This window comes from Podarcis tiliguerta (assembly GCF_965153285.1).
Source record: "Podarcis tiliguerta genome assembly, chromosome: W".
Classification (NCBI taxonomy): Eukaryota; Metazoa; Chordata; class Lepidosauria; order Squamata; family Lacertidae; genus Podarcis; species Podarcis tiliguerta.
This window is the reverse complement of record NC_139552.1, coordinates 5,531,075-5,546,908: the sequence shown is the minus strand read 5'-3', so window position 1 is coordinate 5,546,908 and position 15,834 is coordinate 5,531,075. Positions and strand designations below refer to the sequence as shown.

Here is a 15,834-nt window from a genome sequence, read left to right as displayed (position 1 = left end):
AGCACCACAACAGGGAAACGACGGAGTCTGGCTGGAGGAAGAGGCACTGGGGTCCAGCCAGACAAGTCAATGAAGCAATCCCCAGCAATTTTGCAGCCCACAGACCCCCTCCCACCCAAACCAGTGGTGCAGCTTACAGCGTCACTCCAACTGCCCAATGGACTCACTATGGAAGTGCCAATCACCATTGACTCTGGTAGTAACGCAGACTTTATAGGACTGGATTTTATTCAACAGCACAACATAGCACTGCTGCCAGCCACGCTGCCTCTGCAGGTTGTCACGGTGGATGGCAGGGAATTGCTGGGGGGGCAAGTGGTGCAACAAACGCCTCCCATGGTGATGCAAATTGGGAATCACCGAGAAGTCATCAGCTTCAATGTCACCCGCTTGTCGGACACGCCTGTAGTATTGGGCATGAGTTGGCTGCACAGGCACAGCCCAGCTTTGGCGTGGTACCAGCGCCAACTGACCTTCGGTTCCTCTTACTGTGCGGAACATTGCATCCTGCCTAGCCCGGAAGGGGAAGAGGATGACCAGCAGCTACAATTAGGCACGCTGCAAGCAGTGCCACTCAAGTATGCAGCGTTTTTGGAGGTTTTCTGCGAGAAAGAAGCGGACAAGCTGCCTCCCCACAGGCCCTATGACTGCAAGATTGACCTCCTGCCAGGGGCGACGCTGCCAACCGGGAAGCTGTATTCCATGTCTGAAGACGAGCTGCAAGAACTCAGGGAGTTCATAGACCTCAACTTGAAACGCGGTTTCATCCGGGAGTCGAAGGCAGTGGGGGGCAGTCCTGTATTCTTTGTGAAGAAGAAGGACACGCCCCAAAAGAGGCTTGTAGTGGACTTCAGGATCTTAAATTCCAAGACCAAGCCCACGGCCTTTCCTATGCCCAAAATAGACGACCTGCTCGCAACGGTGAGGAAAGGACGCGTTTTCACGAAGTTGGACCTGCGAGGGGCGTACAACCTGATTCGCATACGGGAGGGCGACGAATGGAAGACTGCCATGTTCACGCCCCTGGGCACCTATGAATACAGAGTCATGCCTTTTGGATTACAAAATGGCTCTCACTGTTTTCAAGCCTTCATGCATCACGTACTGGCGGGTCTCCTCTACAAGAAATGCGTCTGCTTCCTGGACGACATCCTGATATTCTCGGAATCAGAGGAGACCCACGAGGGAGACGTCAAGGAAGTTCTGCAGAGACTGCAGGAGCATAGGCTGTACGCCAAGCTGGAAAAGTGCCAGTTCGACAGGAAGGAGGTAGATTTCCTGGGATACAAGTTGTCGGACAAGGGGCTCGCCATGGACAGCGCCAAGGTTCGCGCAGTGTTGGACTGGAAGAGCCCGCGCAATCGGAAGGAGGTCCAGCGGTTTGTGGGTTTCGCCAACTTTTACCGCAAGTTCATCAAGGGGTTCGCGATGCAGACAGCGGCCATTACCGACACGCTCAGTTCCAAGAAGAAGAAATTCATCTGGACGGAGCAAGCGGAGCAGTCCTTTCAGAACCTCAAGCGTCTCTTCTCGTCCGAAGAGCAGCTACTGCATGTGAATCCCAGCAGACCGATGAGAGTTGAAACGGACGCCTCAGACAGAGCCGTGGGAGCAGTACTGTTGCAGCAGGACCCGCATGGGGACTGGAGACTGTGCGCCTTCTACTCTCGAAAGCTCAGCAAGTCAGAGCAGAACTACACCATCTGGGACAGGGAGTTGCTGGCCATTCATGCAGCATTCAAGGCGTGGCGGCACTTCCTCATCGGAGCCAAACACACAGTGCAGGTTCGCACGGACCATAAGAACCTGGAGTACTGGCGCACGGCAAGGTTCCTGAACCAGCGGCACATACGATGGGCGGAGTTCTTTGCAGATTTCGACTTCAGGATAGAGTACATCCCAGGCGACAACAACATCATGGCAGATGCACTGTCCAGAAAGCCGCAATACCTCGACGAGGCGGCACCAGCAGCGGCCAAGCACATTTTCGCACCGGAAGCGTGGGCGTGCGCTTCAGCAACCGTGGACCTGGAAGCTGTCCGTCGAGCGCTTCAGGAAGACCCCTTTGCACAAGCCAAGATGGAGGAGGTGCACAAGGGCACGGCGAAGGACGACGAGTTCCAGATACGCGACGGATTGCTCATCCGCAGAGGGGCCGTCTACGTACCGGGAGACGACCTCCGCGCGAAAGTACTGCAGCAGTTGCACGACGCACCCACCGCCGGGCACTTTGGCAAAGAGAAGACGGCAGAATTAGTAGCCAGAGATTTTTGGTGGCCCAAGATGCGGGTGGAAGTCGCGGAGTACGTCTCGAGGTGCGACACCTGCCAAAGGGCCAAGTCAGTGCACAAACCTCCGGCGGGCCTGCTCGAACCGCTGCAGACACCGAGCGCACCGTGGGAGAGGGTGGCCCTGGACTTTGTCATGGATTTACCCAGCTCGAGGGGCAAGACGGCAGTGCTAGTGGTGGTGGACATGTTCACCAAAATGGCCCACTTCATTCCGTGCGCGAAGGTGGCCACGGCGGAACAGACCGCCAAACTGTTCATAGACCACGTCTTCAGGGTTCATGGTCTGCCACGGTCTATCTTGTCCGACCGGGGGCGACAGTTCATCTCGAACTTCTGGCAGAAGCTGATGGGTTTCCTGAACGTCAAGATCAACCTAGCGTCGGCGAGACACCCGCAGACCAACGGACAAGCGGAGCGAGTCAACGCCATCATGCAGCAGTACCTGAGATGCTACGCAAATCAGCAGCCGGCAACATGGGTGGACGACCTGCCGCTCGCTGAGTTCGCCTACAACAACACGAAGCACGTGTCCACGGGGGTGACACCGTTCTTCGCCAACAACGGGAGGCATCCCAGAACCTTCCCGGGATTAGAGAGACTGGGGGAGGGGGAGCCACAGGCAGCGGAAGCCTTAGCGTCAGAATTGCAGGAAGTTCACGAACAGCTTCGGAGGCAGTTAGAACTAGCAAAGCACGCATACAAACTGCAGGCTGACAAACACAGAAGGGTTGGGGAAGACATACAGGTGGGAGACTGGGTTTGGCTAGCAGCCCAGGCAGTGCCGACCAGATCGTTAGCGAAGAAGAAACTCGGACATAAGCAGCTAGGACCTTACCAAGTCGAGGCACAGATCAATCCAGTGGCCTTCCGGTTGACACTTCCGGAGGGATCCAGAATGCACCCAGTGTTCCATAGGTCAGTGCTCACGCCCTACAAAGCACCTCACAAATTTCAGGCGCAGGGCACGGCACCAGACCCGTATAGGGAGACGCCCACAAGGAGGGGGTCGCCAAGAGGGGAACCCATCAACCAGGTCACAGAGATTTTAGACTCGAGATGGGGGGAAGAGGGAGTAGAATATTTTCTCGCCAGAGAAGGTACCCCGGCCAGCGCCAACCGTTGGGTGCCGGACTATGCCTTGGACGAGCCTCTTCTCAAGGAAGAGTTTCATGCCTTGTTCCCGCACAGGCCCATGCCAGCCGCGTATTTTGACGACTGGCTTTTCACACCCACGCTTTCAGCCAGCACGTTCCAGGGGTTCACCTCGGACGAAGAACCGGCACTAGACACACGTTCCCCGGAGGAATCGCCCTCGGGGTCTGCCTCAGACCGCTCTTTTTGGTGGGACGATCGACCAGAGGAGCGGTGGAGCAGGAAGTGGCTGGGGGGTCCGTGGCAGGCAACGGCCCCAGAGGTGACCGGGGGAGAGATGGACATGGACGTGCTGGGGGAGGACCTTGGGTTCGAGCACGGCGGCACAGAGATGGAAGCAGAGGAAATCGAGGTCGGCGAGAGCACGGAGGACGAGCCGGACTTATCCGGCTGGATGCACGCCAAGGGGGACGAACTGTATCCGCCATTCACCCCCACAACGACGGAGCACACAGCACCCACACCTGAAGGAGGGGAGGGGGGAAGGGGGGGCTTCGAGGGGGGGATGGATGTCAGGGGTTCAGGAGCAGAGGCACAGGATAGGGAGGAAATGGAGAGCGAGGGGGAGGAGTCCGAAGGAAATGTCAGCGATGACAGCGGTCCGAGGTCTCTGAGTCTTTCCAGTGAATCGGATGATTCACAGAAAGGGGCTCCCATGGTCAGGGCAAGGGGGGTGCCCAGGGGGACACCCCAGGAAGAAGGGGCCAGAGGGGACTCAGAGAGCAGCAGTTGGAAATCCGGACCAGCGTCCACACCAGAGTGCAGTAGGGGGGAGGAGTCCCAGGCATCGGGATCAGGCGGCGCGCTGCCAGCGGGAGAACATGAGGGAGGATTGACCACGCCTCCGTCGGGGAGCGAGGAAACGGTCAAGAGGAAGGTTGAAGGCTGCGCGCGCGCGCCAAGTTCAAATGTACAGGAGGGCGGCACAGTTGGCAGCCCGGATAGGGAGCCAGGTCCTAAAGCCCGCCGAAGAGAGCGGGAGGAGTCAGGGGGGTCAACGTCTGCGTCGGAAGAGTCCAGGAAGGAAGGGACCCCGGGGGGCAGCAGGACCCAGAGGAGGAAGGAGAGACGGAAGAGGTGGAGTAAGGTTAGAGTCTTAAACTGGTGTACAGGGGGTGGAGATTCAGATGGAGCTTCGCCGGTCTAGACCCTAGACGTAGAGCTGGGGCGCTGCGGCTTGGAAATGGAAACTGTACTTCAATAAAGACTTTGGTACATTACTACCGGCTAGCGTTGGTCCTCTGTGAGCTGGGACCAGGAGCCAGCTCTGACAAGTACAATCCGAAGTGGGGGGGAAATGTGGGAATTTTCCAGAGTTACCCAGAGGAGGATGAAGGTGATGTGAAAAAAGCAGATGATGCTAAGGAAGCTGAGGAAGCTGAGGATGATGATGATGATGATCAGAGTTCGGATTCCAGTTCAGTGGGCGGCGCTGCTGCTGGTGTCAGTGACAGTGATGACACAGCAGACTACAAGAGCGCAAAGGCCTCAGTCAGACCATCTGATGCGTCTGACAATGAACTGGAAGAACCACTGTTCACCATTGGTCATTTTTCTCCTAAGAAGGAGGAGATGAGTCCAGAAGACTTGCGTCTAGTACGCAGATCTGAAAGGGCGACCAAAGGCAGACCTCCAAAGAGATTTGCTGATGAGTTTGCTAAGACAGCAACTGCTGTTCTTAGTAGCTCAGAGAAGGTGTGGGAACCTTCAAGCTTCAAAGAGGTTCAGGAGTTAACCTCTAAAGATGCTGAGCCTTGGCTTAATGCCATGAAGGCTGAAGTTGATTCCTTGAACAGGAACCAAACTTGGGAACTGGTACCGGTAGTCCCAGGAATGAGACTGGTTGGCAGCAAATGGGTCTTCAAGGCCAAGACAGACCAGAATGGCAAGGTTGTCAGACACAAAGCCAGATTGGTTGCCAGAGGTTTTTCACAGGTACCAGGACAGGATTACCACGAGACCTACTCACCCACCGTCAAATACGAGAGCATTCGACTGATGCTCAAGATTGCTGCAGAGGAGAAACTGCATGTTTCCCATCATGACATTAATACAGCTTTTTTGTACGGGGTTTTGGGGGAGGAGCTGTATATGCTTCCACCTGATGGAATGCAAATACAGAAGGGAATGGTCTGTAAACTGCGGAAATCCTTATATGGTCTCAAGCAGAGTGCCAGGTGTTGGGACACAAAACTCACTGAGACGTTGCTTTCTCTAGGTTTTCACCAGGGCAAGGCTGATCCATGTGTATTTGTCAAGGAGGAGGGGCAAAACAAACTGTATTGTTTATGTTTTGTTGATGATCTTCTGATGTTTTGGAAGAATCAGGCTTTGTACCAAAGCACCCTAGCTTAGCTGAAGGAGCACTTTGACATGAAGGATCTTGGTGAGGTATCCGATTATCTTTCTCTGCAGGTGGAGAGGGACCGAGCAGGTAATTTTCTGGTGCACCAAACACAGAAAATTGCTGATGTATTAACCAGGTTGAATTTGGTTGATGCAAACCCAGCAGACACACCGATGGTGACAGGTTACCAGGTAGATAGTACTGCTGAAGTGTTTTCCGACACAACACTGTACAGATGCATTCTAGGCAAGTCAAATTTCATTGCTAGATGCTCAAGACCTGACATAGCTGTAAGCACTAACCTGCTTAGCAGACATGCTAATAATCCTACTGTTCAGGATTGGAAAGCTCTGAAGCGCATAGCCCGCTATTTGAAAGGGACTATGCACTACAGGCTGAGGTTCACTAGTCAGAAGACTGGAGGTCTTGAAATCTTTGCAGATGCAAGTTTTGGAAGTGACACCACGGATGGTACAAGCACTTCTGGAGTATGCTACATGTACAACCACTGTCTGTTTGACTGGCTGTGCAAGAAGCAGACATCAGTAAACCTAAGTTCCTGTGAAGCAGAACTCAATGCTTTGTCATTTTCACTCATGGATTGTGAATGGTTGATGCAACTGTTTGAGGACATCAGAGTTTCTGTGAAATGTCCTATACAAGTGTATCAAGACAATAGATCCTGTTTGGCTTTGCTGAACTCAGAGAGTTGCAAGCAAAGAGCCAAGTACTTGCAGATTAAGCTACATTGTGCAAGACAGTGGCGTAGCGTGGGGGGTGCCAGGGGTGCGAGCCGCACCGGGCGCAAAATTGGGGGGGGGTGCAAGTCCAGAGGGAAGGGACAAGCAATCGAGGCTTGGTTGGGGTGAGGGATCGTCGTCTCCGTTTGGCCGGCCCCCCTCGAGGAAGCGGGAGGGAAAAGAGCCGCGCAGCAGCAGCAGGGAGGAGGAGGTGGAGGAGGAGGTGGAGCAGCAAAGCCGGGAGGAGAGCGGGCCCGTCCAGGAGGAGGCGCGATGCTCGGGACCGATCGGGGCTCCGGTTCGACAGGCGCCGGCGGCCGGCTACAGCCTGCCGGCCCGCGTCTTCCTTCCCCCTCGGAGAACTCAGCGGAGAAGGGCAAAACTAGTTTGAGTTGGTTCTGCGGAGTCTCTTTGGCTCTGGCGCCCCCCTACCGCTTGTCTCCCTCCTGCCATACCAGTCCCAGGGGGCACCGACCCCCCACATTGACCCTAACTTCCATGTGGTTTGCTCCTGAGTAGCCTCTGGTTGGGCAGAAGAGCTTGTCCACCTGGAAAGGCAGCCCACCTAGGAGAAAGAAAACTCTTATCCTAAACATCTGCTGCCTTGGGAGAGATCTCCCAGTGGTGGAGTTTCCTTCCTTGGAGGTTTTTAAACAGGTCGGTTGGCCACCTGTCATGAATGCTTTAGCTAAGATTCCTGCATTGAGGGGGTTGGGCTAGATGACCCTTGGGTCCCTTCCAGCTCTGTGATTCTATGAGAGAAGAAAAGGCTCAGGAGTAAACACTACACAAATACCGAGTGGAGTCCCCAACATGGTTGGATGGCACCTGGAACACCTTCATCAGTGAGGCCGAGAGGGGGGCTGTCATCTGGGCAGCAGTCAGTGGCGTAGCGTGGGGGGTGCAGGGGGTGCCGGCCGCATCGGGCACAACATCTGGGGGTTAGGGTTAGGGGGCGCAAATCCACGAGTTAGGTGGCGCAAATTACTTTCCTTGCCCCGGGTGCTGACAACCCACGCTACGCCACTGGTGCAAGAGAGTGTATTCAGAAAGGACTCATTCAGGTGTCCTACATGCCAGGAAATGAAATTCCTGCTGATCTGTTGTCTAAGGTTGTTAACAGAGAACAACTTAAGGTTTATGTACAGAGGTTGCAATTGGGTTGAACCACAGGTACTACAGGTTACACGGAAAGGGGGAGGATGTTAGGATATTTCTGTTCCACCTTAAAAGGGAGCAGGATGTTTGTGTCACAGCCTGCGCATTTCCTGTTTCACAGGATGTTTATGTTGTGTCTTTGCTTTCGTTTCTCTCTCTCTGCCGGAACTCTCAAGCAGGCAGTCATGTTTTTCTTTGTTCTGATCAACGCTGAATAAACTTGTAAATCATGCTCTCCTGACTGCATCTTTCGCTGTGCATTATCTGCTGATGGAGCTCATGTCGCTAATTGCTGATACTGCGTGTCTACGGGAGATCAATGGACGTCCGGAGACGACGTGGAGTCGAGATGGACTTTGTCTCCCTGGCAGTATCCCAACAGTGACATGCATTCACTGCGCATTGAGGAAGCAGAAACCAACAGTCTCAACGTGGCCCTTGTAGAACTCGGCAGAGGAGAACGGAGACGAAACCAGAATTTGCCATCACTGCTTGTAACTGATTTTGCGCTGCTTGACTCTGGGTCCGCTTGCGATTGGCAGCACGGGAGGCAGAAAGCCCAGTCTCATGATGCAGGCGCCAGCCCCCTCTGGCCCCAAGAGCCAGTTTTCTCCTTGTCTCTGTGCTCAGCAACTGCTGCACAGGCTATGCCACTCTGGCTTACTCTTACCACCTGAGCACTGGCATTTGGGAAGCAGTAGTGGCTGCTTTGGGGTGGCTCAGGGAAATGTCACTCCTCTCGAAATCAGATCTACTTGGGTGTGTTATCATAGCCACAAGGAGACAGTGGTGACTGTCAATTTGGACAGCTGTAGACATTTAGAACCATGGAGGATATGTTTATCAGTGGCTACTGGTCAGGGCTATTTCTTGTCACTATTATCACAAACCACATGCTTTTGATTACCAGTTTCTGGGGAACATGATGGACAGAGTGCTATTGTCCCCGTGTCCCTATGGACTCCCAAGGGCATGTGGTTGGCCATTTTGGGAACAAAATGCTGATCTAACCCAGCAAGGCTCCTGTGTTCTTTAGCATGCACCAGCTACTCTTTTTTTTTTTTTTAATTATATTTATTAAAAGTTTTATAGTTATAAAGATAGAAGGGGGGGAAAGAAAAAACAGAAAATATATATTAAATATATATATATATATATATATTTAAAGTTGAAAATTAAAAAAATACATCAAAAAGCTAAAAAAGAAAACAATACCTCCACCCAACCAAAGAAAAAACACAAACATTTAAAAACACATCTTTTTTTCACATCTCTATCCTTCAATGACTTATTTCCTCGACCTCCACCCACCTCCCCTTTTTGTATTCCAGTTGATCATTAGGTTAGCAAATCCTTTCCATCTTTCACTGCTTACTATCTTTTAATTATCTTAATCTGTTTTAACCTTATCTTCCCATCAAAATCTTAAAATTTATCTATACTTCAATCTAGTAAGAAAAAAACCTTATGTCTTAAACCCTTAAATCCTAAAATCTTAAGTCCTTATCATATTTCAACTAAAGTCATATAAATTCATTCCACCATCTCCCAACATTCCTTAATTATACAATATTATACTAAAAAATGTTTTAAAAATTTCCAATCTTCTTCCACCGTCTCTTCTCCCTGGTGTCGGATTTTGTCAGTCTTTTCTATCAGTTCGATATAGTTCATCAACCTGGTGTTCTTGTGTCCGAGGCTCTTAACTCTTCCCCCTGTCCTATCTGCAATTGTCTTTTAGTGCCAAATATTAAGTCTCAAAGGGCTTCCTTCTGAGCAGCTCCTTGGTCCCATCTCAGCAAATTTGCCCATACTCCATATTCAAAGTTGTAATCCAATAAATGTTCCAGGGCATACTCCACAGGCCCTTTGAGACTGAAGAACTCCACTTTTCCCGTCTCTCCCTCAGTGCCTCCCTCCATCAGAAAATCTGCCCATCTTCCCTTCTTCAGTACAAACGGGGCACCGTCTCTCCGATTCTGACTCTCAAACTCCATCACCTCAGAATTCAACTTATGTCCATCAATTTGTTTCTGTGGGGCCGGGGCCTCCACTTGAGTTTCTTGAGGTGCCAAAACAGTTTGTTCCATCTTCTTCTCCCGAACTTGCTGTTTCAAAATTGGTTCCTGAGTCACATCCTGAGTGGTTCCTGTTAAAATGTTCACTTTTTGTTCCATATCCAATACACTTTGTCCCAAAATGTCCATTTTCTTTACCGTCAAGTCCGTCTTCTCATGTAATTGTTCCAACAGAGCATTTATTTTTTCAAATGCATTCACTAGAGCTTCTTGTTTTTCCATTCTTATCCAGAAACTTTCCAAGGTCGCCTCTTTCACAGCCCTTGATTCTTTAGTGGAAAGTTCCACTTCGCAGTTACAAATTGCAACAGTTTCAGAGGCTCCCTCTATAGGCAACAGTTTCTATTTGTATCTATTCTTGTTATTCCAAATCAAAATCCAGGATCAAAGTTACTGTTCAACTTTTCTTCTGTTTAAGTACCACAAGGACAATGCAAAAAAAATATATATCTCTTATTCAACCGTCCATCAGGATGTATTCCATTCCCAGCTATTAATTTTCTCAGAATGAAGCTTTTTGACAGCCCGATCCCAGGCTCGAAACAGTGGTAAATTATCTCGTTTCCCTCACTCTCCCGCAGGTTTAAGCCGTCCACAAAAGATTCCCCCCTCTTCTCCTGCTTCCAAGGGGGTATTCAGTATCTTAAATGGTGAAAATTTAGTACTTTACAGGGTATTTTCCCCAGGCTTTAGCTTGCAACGTCTTTGCTTTGATCTGTTTACAAAACGGAAGGCGGACTTCCTGTTTAGACCTTCACGTTCAAATGCCAAATTTAGATATTTAGTAGTCCAATTTTCTGTTTACTTACGAATATTTACTTATAGTCCAAATGTCCGCAGGAAAAGTCGGCGCTTTCTGGCAACAGCAATGCGGCTTCACTCCTTGAAAGAAGCGGTTGATTCAATGTACCGCGCCGCTCACCCCACATCGTTCCGGAGCCCCAAAACCGGGTCTCCCCGCGAGTAGGGGAGGCGCAAAAGATACCTGCCGAATCCCAAGTCCACGAGCTTCTTCCGCTCGTGGTTTCTGGTGGGTCTCTGCCTCGCCGTGGCGGTCAGACCCTAAATTCCAGGGAGCGGATTCCTCCGAGACGGAGGAAATCCGCCATTGCCAGAAGCGCCAACCCAGAAGTTCCATGCACCAGCTACTCTTGCACTAAGACTCTGATACAGTATGTGTCATTCCCCACACCAATACACACACTCTCTCTCTCTCTCTGAAGACATTGGCGGTGGGGGAGGGGGGATGAACTGGGTCCTAATCAACAGCTGCCCTGGGGATGAGGGGATCAAATTCTCCATCCTTGCCAACTCCTTTTAGTGATGGGCTGCTTGCCACTGCTGTGCTCCTAAAGCTCTCTTGCTCCCCCCTCCTCTCTTTCTCTTTCTCTTGAATGTGGTAGCTTGAGATAGAACTAACCACCCTGAAGATTTTCTGGAGAGGAAGATGGGAAGGAGGCAGGAGGCATGGTTCACCAGTTGCTGTGTGCTGCATTGCCCAGACAAAGTCGTGGGCTGGGGCTCCAGCTGTTGCTCAGTTTCTACCACTGCCTCTGCAACGTGCTCTAGACAAGGGGTGGTGAACATGTGACCCCATCATCTCATCATACTGGCTGGGGCTGCAGCCCATCAACCTATGAAGGCCCATCCATGTTCTGTTGCTGTTGTTGTTACTTATTTCCTGCCCGTCACCCTAAGGTCCCAGGGCAGGTTCCAGGAATTTAAATAAAATGTTAGCCAAACGTCATGTCCACAGCTCCATATTCAGTAAGCTTTTGGGTGAATGCACATCCGGAGTGGGAGGATTACTAGCTGCATATTAATAGGGGGAGGGGGAGCTTGGATTTGGGGTGCGAGCAATTTGTTTTTTGTTTTCCCACTTGAGATGCTTGCTGTGGCTAGGGCCGGGCGATATGTCAATATAGATATATTTTGAAATCAGCTTGAAGTCTAGATAGTGAGACTGGTTTCATAATTTCTGACCTGGCAATATATGGCGAATCATGATGTGTGTGTGTACTATGCAAAAAACACCATGTGGGGGGGAACTGTGAAGCCAGACAATGCTTCTCTAGATTCCTGCAGCCCCTGTGGACTCTGCCGGTTCAGCTTTCCCCTGCCCTCCTGCAGGGGGCAGCAAAAATCACAATGCGGGGAAAACTGTGAAGCCAGCCAATGCCTCTACATAGCTCCATCTTATTTCAGACATCGTGATATATTGGTGTATTGCAATGTTTAGCTAGTGATATATCACTGTGTTGAAAGCCAGCTATCGCCCAACCCTAGTTGTGGCCTCAGAGGGCAAGACTTGTCCACCCAGCTGGAGCAAGGAAAGAATGCATACAGGCACACATTCTGTCAGGCTCTCATGCCAGTCCCGCTTGTCATTGGACCTCCAGGAGAAGCAGTTTCTGGATATAGCACCCCAGGATGGTGATGACTCCACTGAGCGGCCGAGGAGATCTGGCTTTGGTGGACCACCTCTTCAAGAATGCCTGCCACCAGGTGAGCTGAGGGGGACTGTACCATTGAAAGGATGGGTGTGGGCTGGAATCCAGTACCAGTTTTGGGGTGTGCAGGTTCCAAACGTCACAATTGATTTATATCTTAGCTACCAACTTGCTCTTACAAACTCCTGCTGTGAGTATAGTGGCACCTTGGTGGAGCGGCAGCGGGTGGGACATCCAGCATACGGTATTCCTTAGAGCGGCTCAGAAGAACCCAAGTGTTCACAACCATTGTCTGTCTATCCCTTGCAAAGCGGCTCTCTGAGACTTGCCACTAGAAGAAGCGGGGAATGATTTCACTCTTCCATTGCCCCAAATCATCAGAAGGGTAGTAGGAATGCTACTGTGGAAAGCAGGCGGGATACAATTCTCAGCCCTTGTGCCAGCTCTCTTGGTGATGGGCTTCTCTCCATTGTGGCATTCCTCGACCTCACATTATGCACCCCAGGGCTGGATTGTTCTTCATGCTATCCAGGATGTACCTCATCCCTTCCTAACGCATGGGTGATACTCTGCTTCAGGAGGACCTCTTCCAGACCCCGGGCACGCAGGACGAGGTGCAGGAGAGAACTGAGTGCCTGGACACCAGCCTTCCCGAGACGATCCGTATCCTCTTTGGGGGACATTGTTGGGGAGCAGGGCTGCTTGGTGGTTTCCTTTCGCTCTTGGCTGGAGTGGACCTCACTTTTATATACCTGGTGGCTTAGGTTCCTAGGCCACCCCATCCTTAAGGCTCTGGGACACAGCAAAATGAAATGCCCACAGTAAAGTCCAGTCATGCATCCAAACAGCTTAACAGATTTAACCCCCATTTGAAATCATCAGCCTGGCTAGATAGAGCAGAGGTGGGGAATCTTGACAGGCCCGCAGGCCCCACATCTAGCATCTTACGTGGTGTCAGGTGTGGAGACAGGTAAAGACATGGCTGCAAAGGAGCTTCAAGGGTGCGTTCAATTGTTCTTTGGCAAGCAGGGTTTGTTGACCGCACTTTTGGAGTTGGCCACTAGTATTTGCTGTTTGGATTGAAACCATGCCTGCAGAAGGACATTTCCTCGGCAGATCAGCTTTGCAGGCAGCTTCATCAAGAGGGGAGGTGTGGGATAATTACAGTGGGGTGGCTCAGTTGGTAGAGTGTGACACTCTTAATCTCAGGGCTGCGGGTTCAAGGTCCACCTTGCACCAAAAGGGGAAACTTGAAAGGTGGGCCCAGATGTATAAGGACCAAGCTTCTTGCTTTGGATCAGCCTGGGAAGGAGGCAGGCTGCAGGTAACAGGACAGAACACTTTCCTTGCCAGGCTGTCAATAGCTGGCAGTGACCACTCGGTGGCCGAAGCTCTGCTCATCTTCCTGGAGGCAGTGCCAGAGCCAGTCCTTTGCTATGAACTGTATCAGCGCTGCCTTGAGTGCTCACATGACAGCCACCTCTGTCGCCAGGTCGGCCCAAGAGCCCCATCTTATTCGGTTGACCTGCTCCGATAACCTCTTCCGATAGATTTATTGCTTTATTGTTCGGCGTCCAGCACGCTTCCCCCTGCGAGCCTCTGCAGGTCGTAAAACAATTAGCAGAATATGCACAGCAGTCGCGTGTGATTCAAGAGCACTTCCCAAGACGTTGCTTCTGTTCTAAAGTCACTTTATTGTCGCAAAAAACAAGTATTTACAAAATCAAATCCCATCTGAATCAAGCTGCATGTTTCTGCCTCTGCTAGCAGCTACGCAACAGCAAAACTGCTGCTTTCGATTTCCACTGAACTCACACAGCATTCCAAGCTGCTTTCGTCACATCCTGGCTTACTTCCCTGGTAAGCCCTTCCCCTCAGTCTCGAGGCACAGAAGGTTAACCCTTCACTACACCCAACACATCTCTTCCTGGCTGGTCTATGGTGTGTACAGAAGCATAGAATCAGAAGGGATTTCCAAAGTCATCTAGTCCAAATGTTGCCGCGAGTAACAGGAAATCCACTAAAACATCCCTGAAAGCCAGTAAACCGGCACACTGGCAGGAGGGCTAGTCTGGTCTGGGAAGCCTTGTTAACTGCAGAGGTTGCTGATGTCTCCTTTGATAACCATCCCTCTCGGTTGTGGAGGGGGGTGGTGGGTGCATTGTTGGGATACTGCCAGGGAGACAAAGGCCATCATGCCTCCACGCTGTCTCCGGACGATCCATCAATCTCCCATAGAAACGCAGTATCAGTCAATTAGCGACACAAGCCTCAGAAATAGCTTTCCACATTCCAAGGACTGGTGCACGCCCTTTGCAGAGTTCGCACAGCAAAAGATGCACTCAAGAGAGCATTATTTACAACTTTATTCAGCATTGGTCAGAACAAAGGAAAAAACATGACTGCCTGCTTCGATGTCCAGGCGCAGAGAGAGAAAAACAACAGCTATAAAAAAAAAAAAGAAACTTCCTGTGAGCCGGAAGTACGCAAGCTGTGACTCAAACAACAGCCTGCTCCCTGTTTAAGGTGGAACGGAAATATCCTAACACGCACATGTTGCCTTTTTGCTTTCTGACCAGGAGTTGTAACAATAGCCCACCTGTTTCAGTGAACCTCGCTTGAATTTCCAACCCAGGAAGTGGCCATATACTGAATCAGACCCCTGGGCCATCTAGCTCAGTATTGTTGAAATTGACAAGCAGTGGCTCTCCAGGATTTCAGACAAGGGATGTTCCCTACCCTCCTGGGAGATGCTGGGGGTGGAGCCTGAGACTTTCTGCATGAAAAGCAGGTGGTTTACTGCAGAGCTATGGCCCTTCCCCCAAGATATCTCAGTTGGTAGAGCATAAGACTCTTCATCTCAGTGTCCTGAGTTCGAGCCCCACCTTAGGCATTGCAGGGGGTTCGATTAGTTAACCCTCGTGGTCCCTTCCGACTCTACAGTTGTATTATTCCCCAAAGTTCCCAGCAGAATTCTAGTCCGCTTACCATTTTAAACATTCTTTTTTTTTATGCCAGGTTTAAACCTGCAAACATAACAAGGACACCGTGCTAGTGATCCATGCCCCTCCTCTCGCAAAGCTCTGCACTGAAACTCCAAACTGCCCTTCCCTGTCTTGCAGGTGATCTGCCAGTTGCCGCGGTTGCACCAGAACGTGTTCCGCTTCGTGGTGGCTTTCCTGCGGGCACTGCTGAAATACTCTGAGAGCAACAACGTCAGTGGCAACATGCTAGGTAAGGCCTGCCTGTCCTGGCTGGGAGCTGGCCTTCCTCCTGCTCCCGCCTCCTCTCATGTTTTCGCTTCCCTGCAGCCACCCTCTTCGCCAGCCTCCTGCTACGGCCTCTGCCCATCGGCTTCCTCCTGGGCTTCCTGCTGGGGGCGGATGACTGCTCAAGGTGCCAAGCGTGACTGGAGACGAAGTGGGGAGGGAAGAGGCAAGGCCCAGCCTCTGTTCTCTGGTGCCTGCCCTTCCCCTTCTGCCATCTTGCCATGTGCCAGCTCCCTTCCCTGTGCTTCGCCCTTTCCACCTTTTCCTCTTGACTCCTGACACGGTTGCACACTTGGCTTTCCACATGGTTCCAGGGCATTGGCAGCAGGTTCAGGGCGCTTGGGGAGGG

At 51.3% G+C, this 15,834-nt stretch overlaps 1 protein-coding gene across 1 annotated transcript in view; it reads left to right on the top strand.

Annotated features, from left to right (window-relative positions):
• The window catches only part of LOC310668758 (inositol polyphosphate 5-phosphatase OCRL-like), a gene marked incomplete at both ends in the record, with an annotated part of 57,961 nt that extends 42,336 nt beyond the window's left edge, over window positions 1-15,625 (top strand). The window contains 5 exon segments of the mRNA XM_083422091.1: window positions 12,188-12,271; window positions 12,795-12,879; window positions 13,581-13,708; window positions 15,339-15,450; window positions 15,528-15,625. Of these exon segments, the coding sequence (XP_083278217.1) occupies window positions 12,188-12,271; window positions 12,795-12,879; window positions 13,581-13,708; window positions 15,339-15,450; window positions 15,528-15,625 (507 nt within the window).
• Window positions 15,626-15,834: the final 209 nt, after the last annotated feature.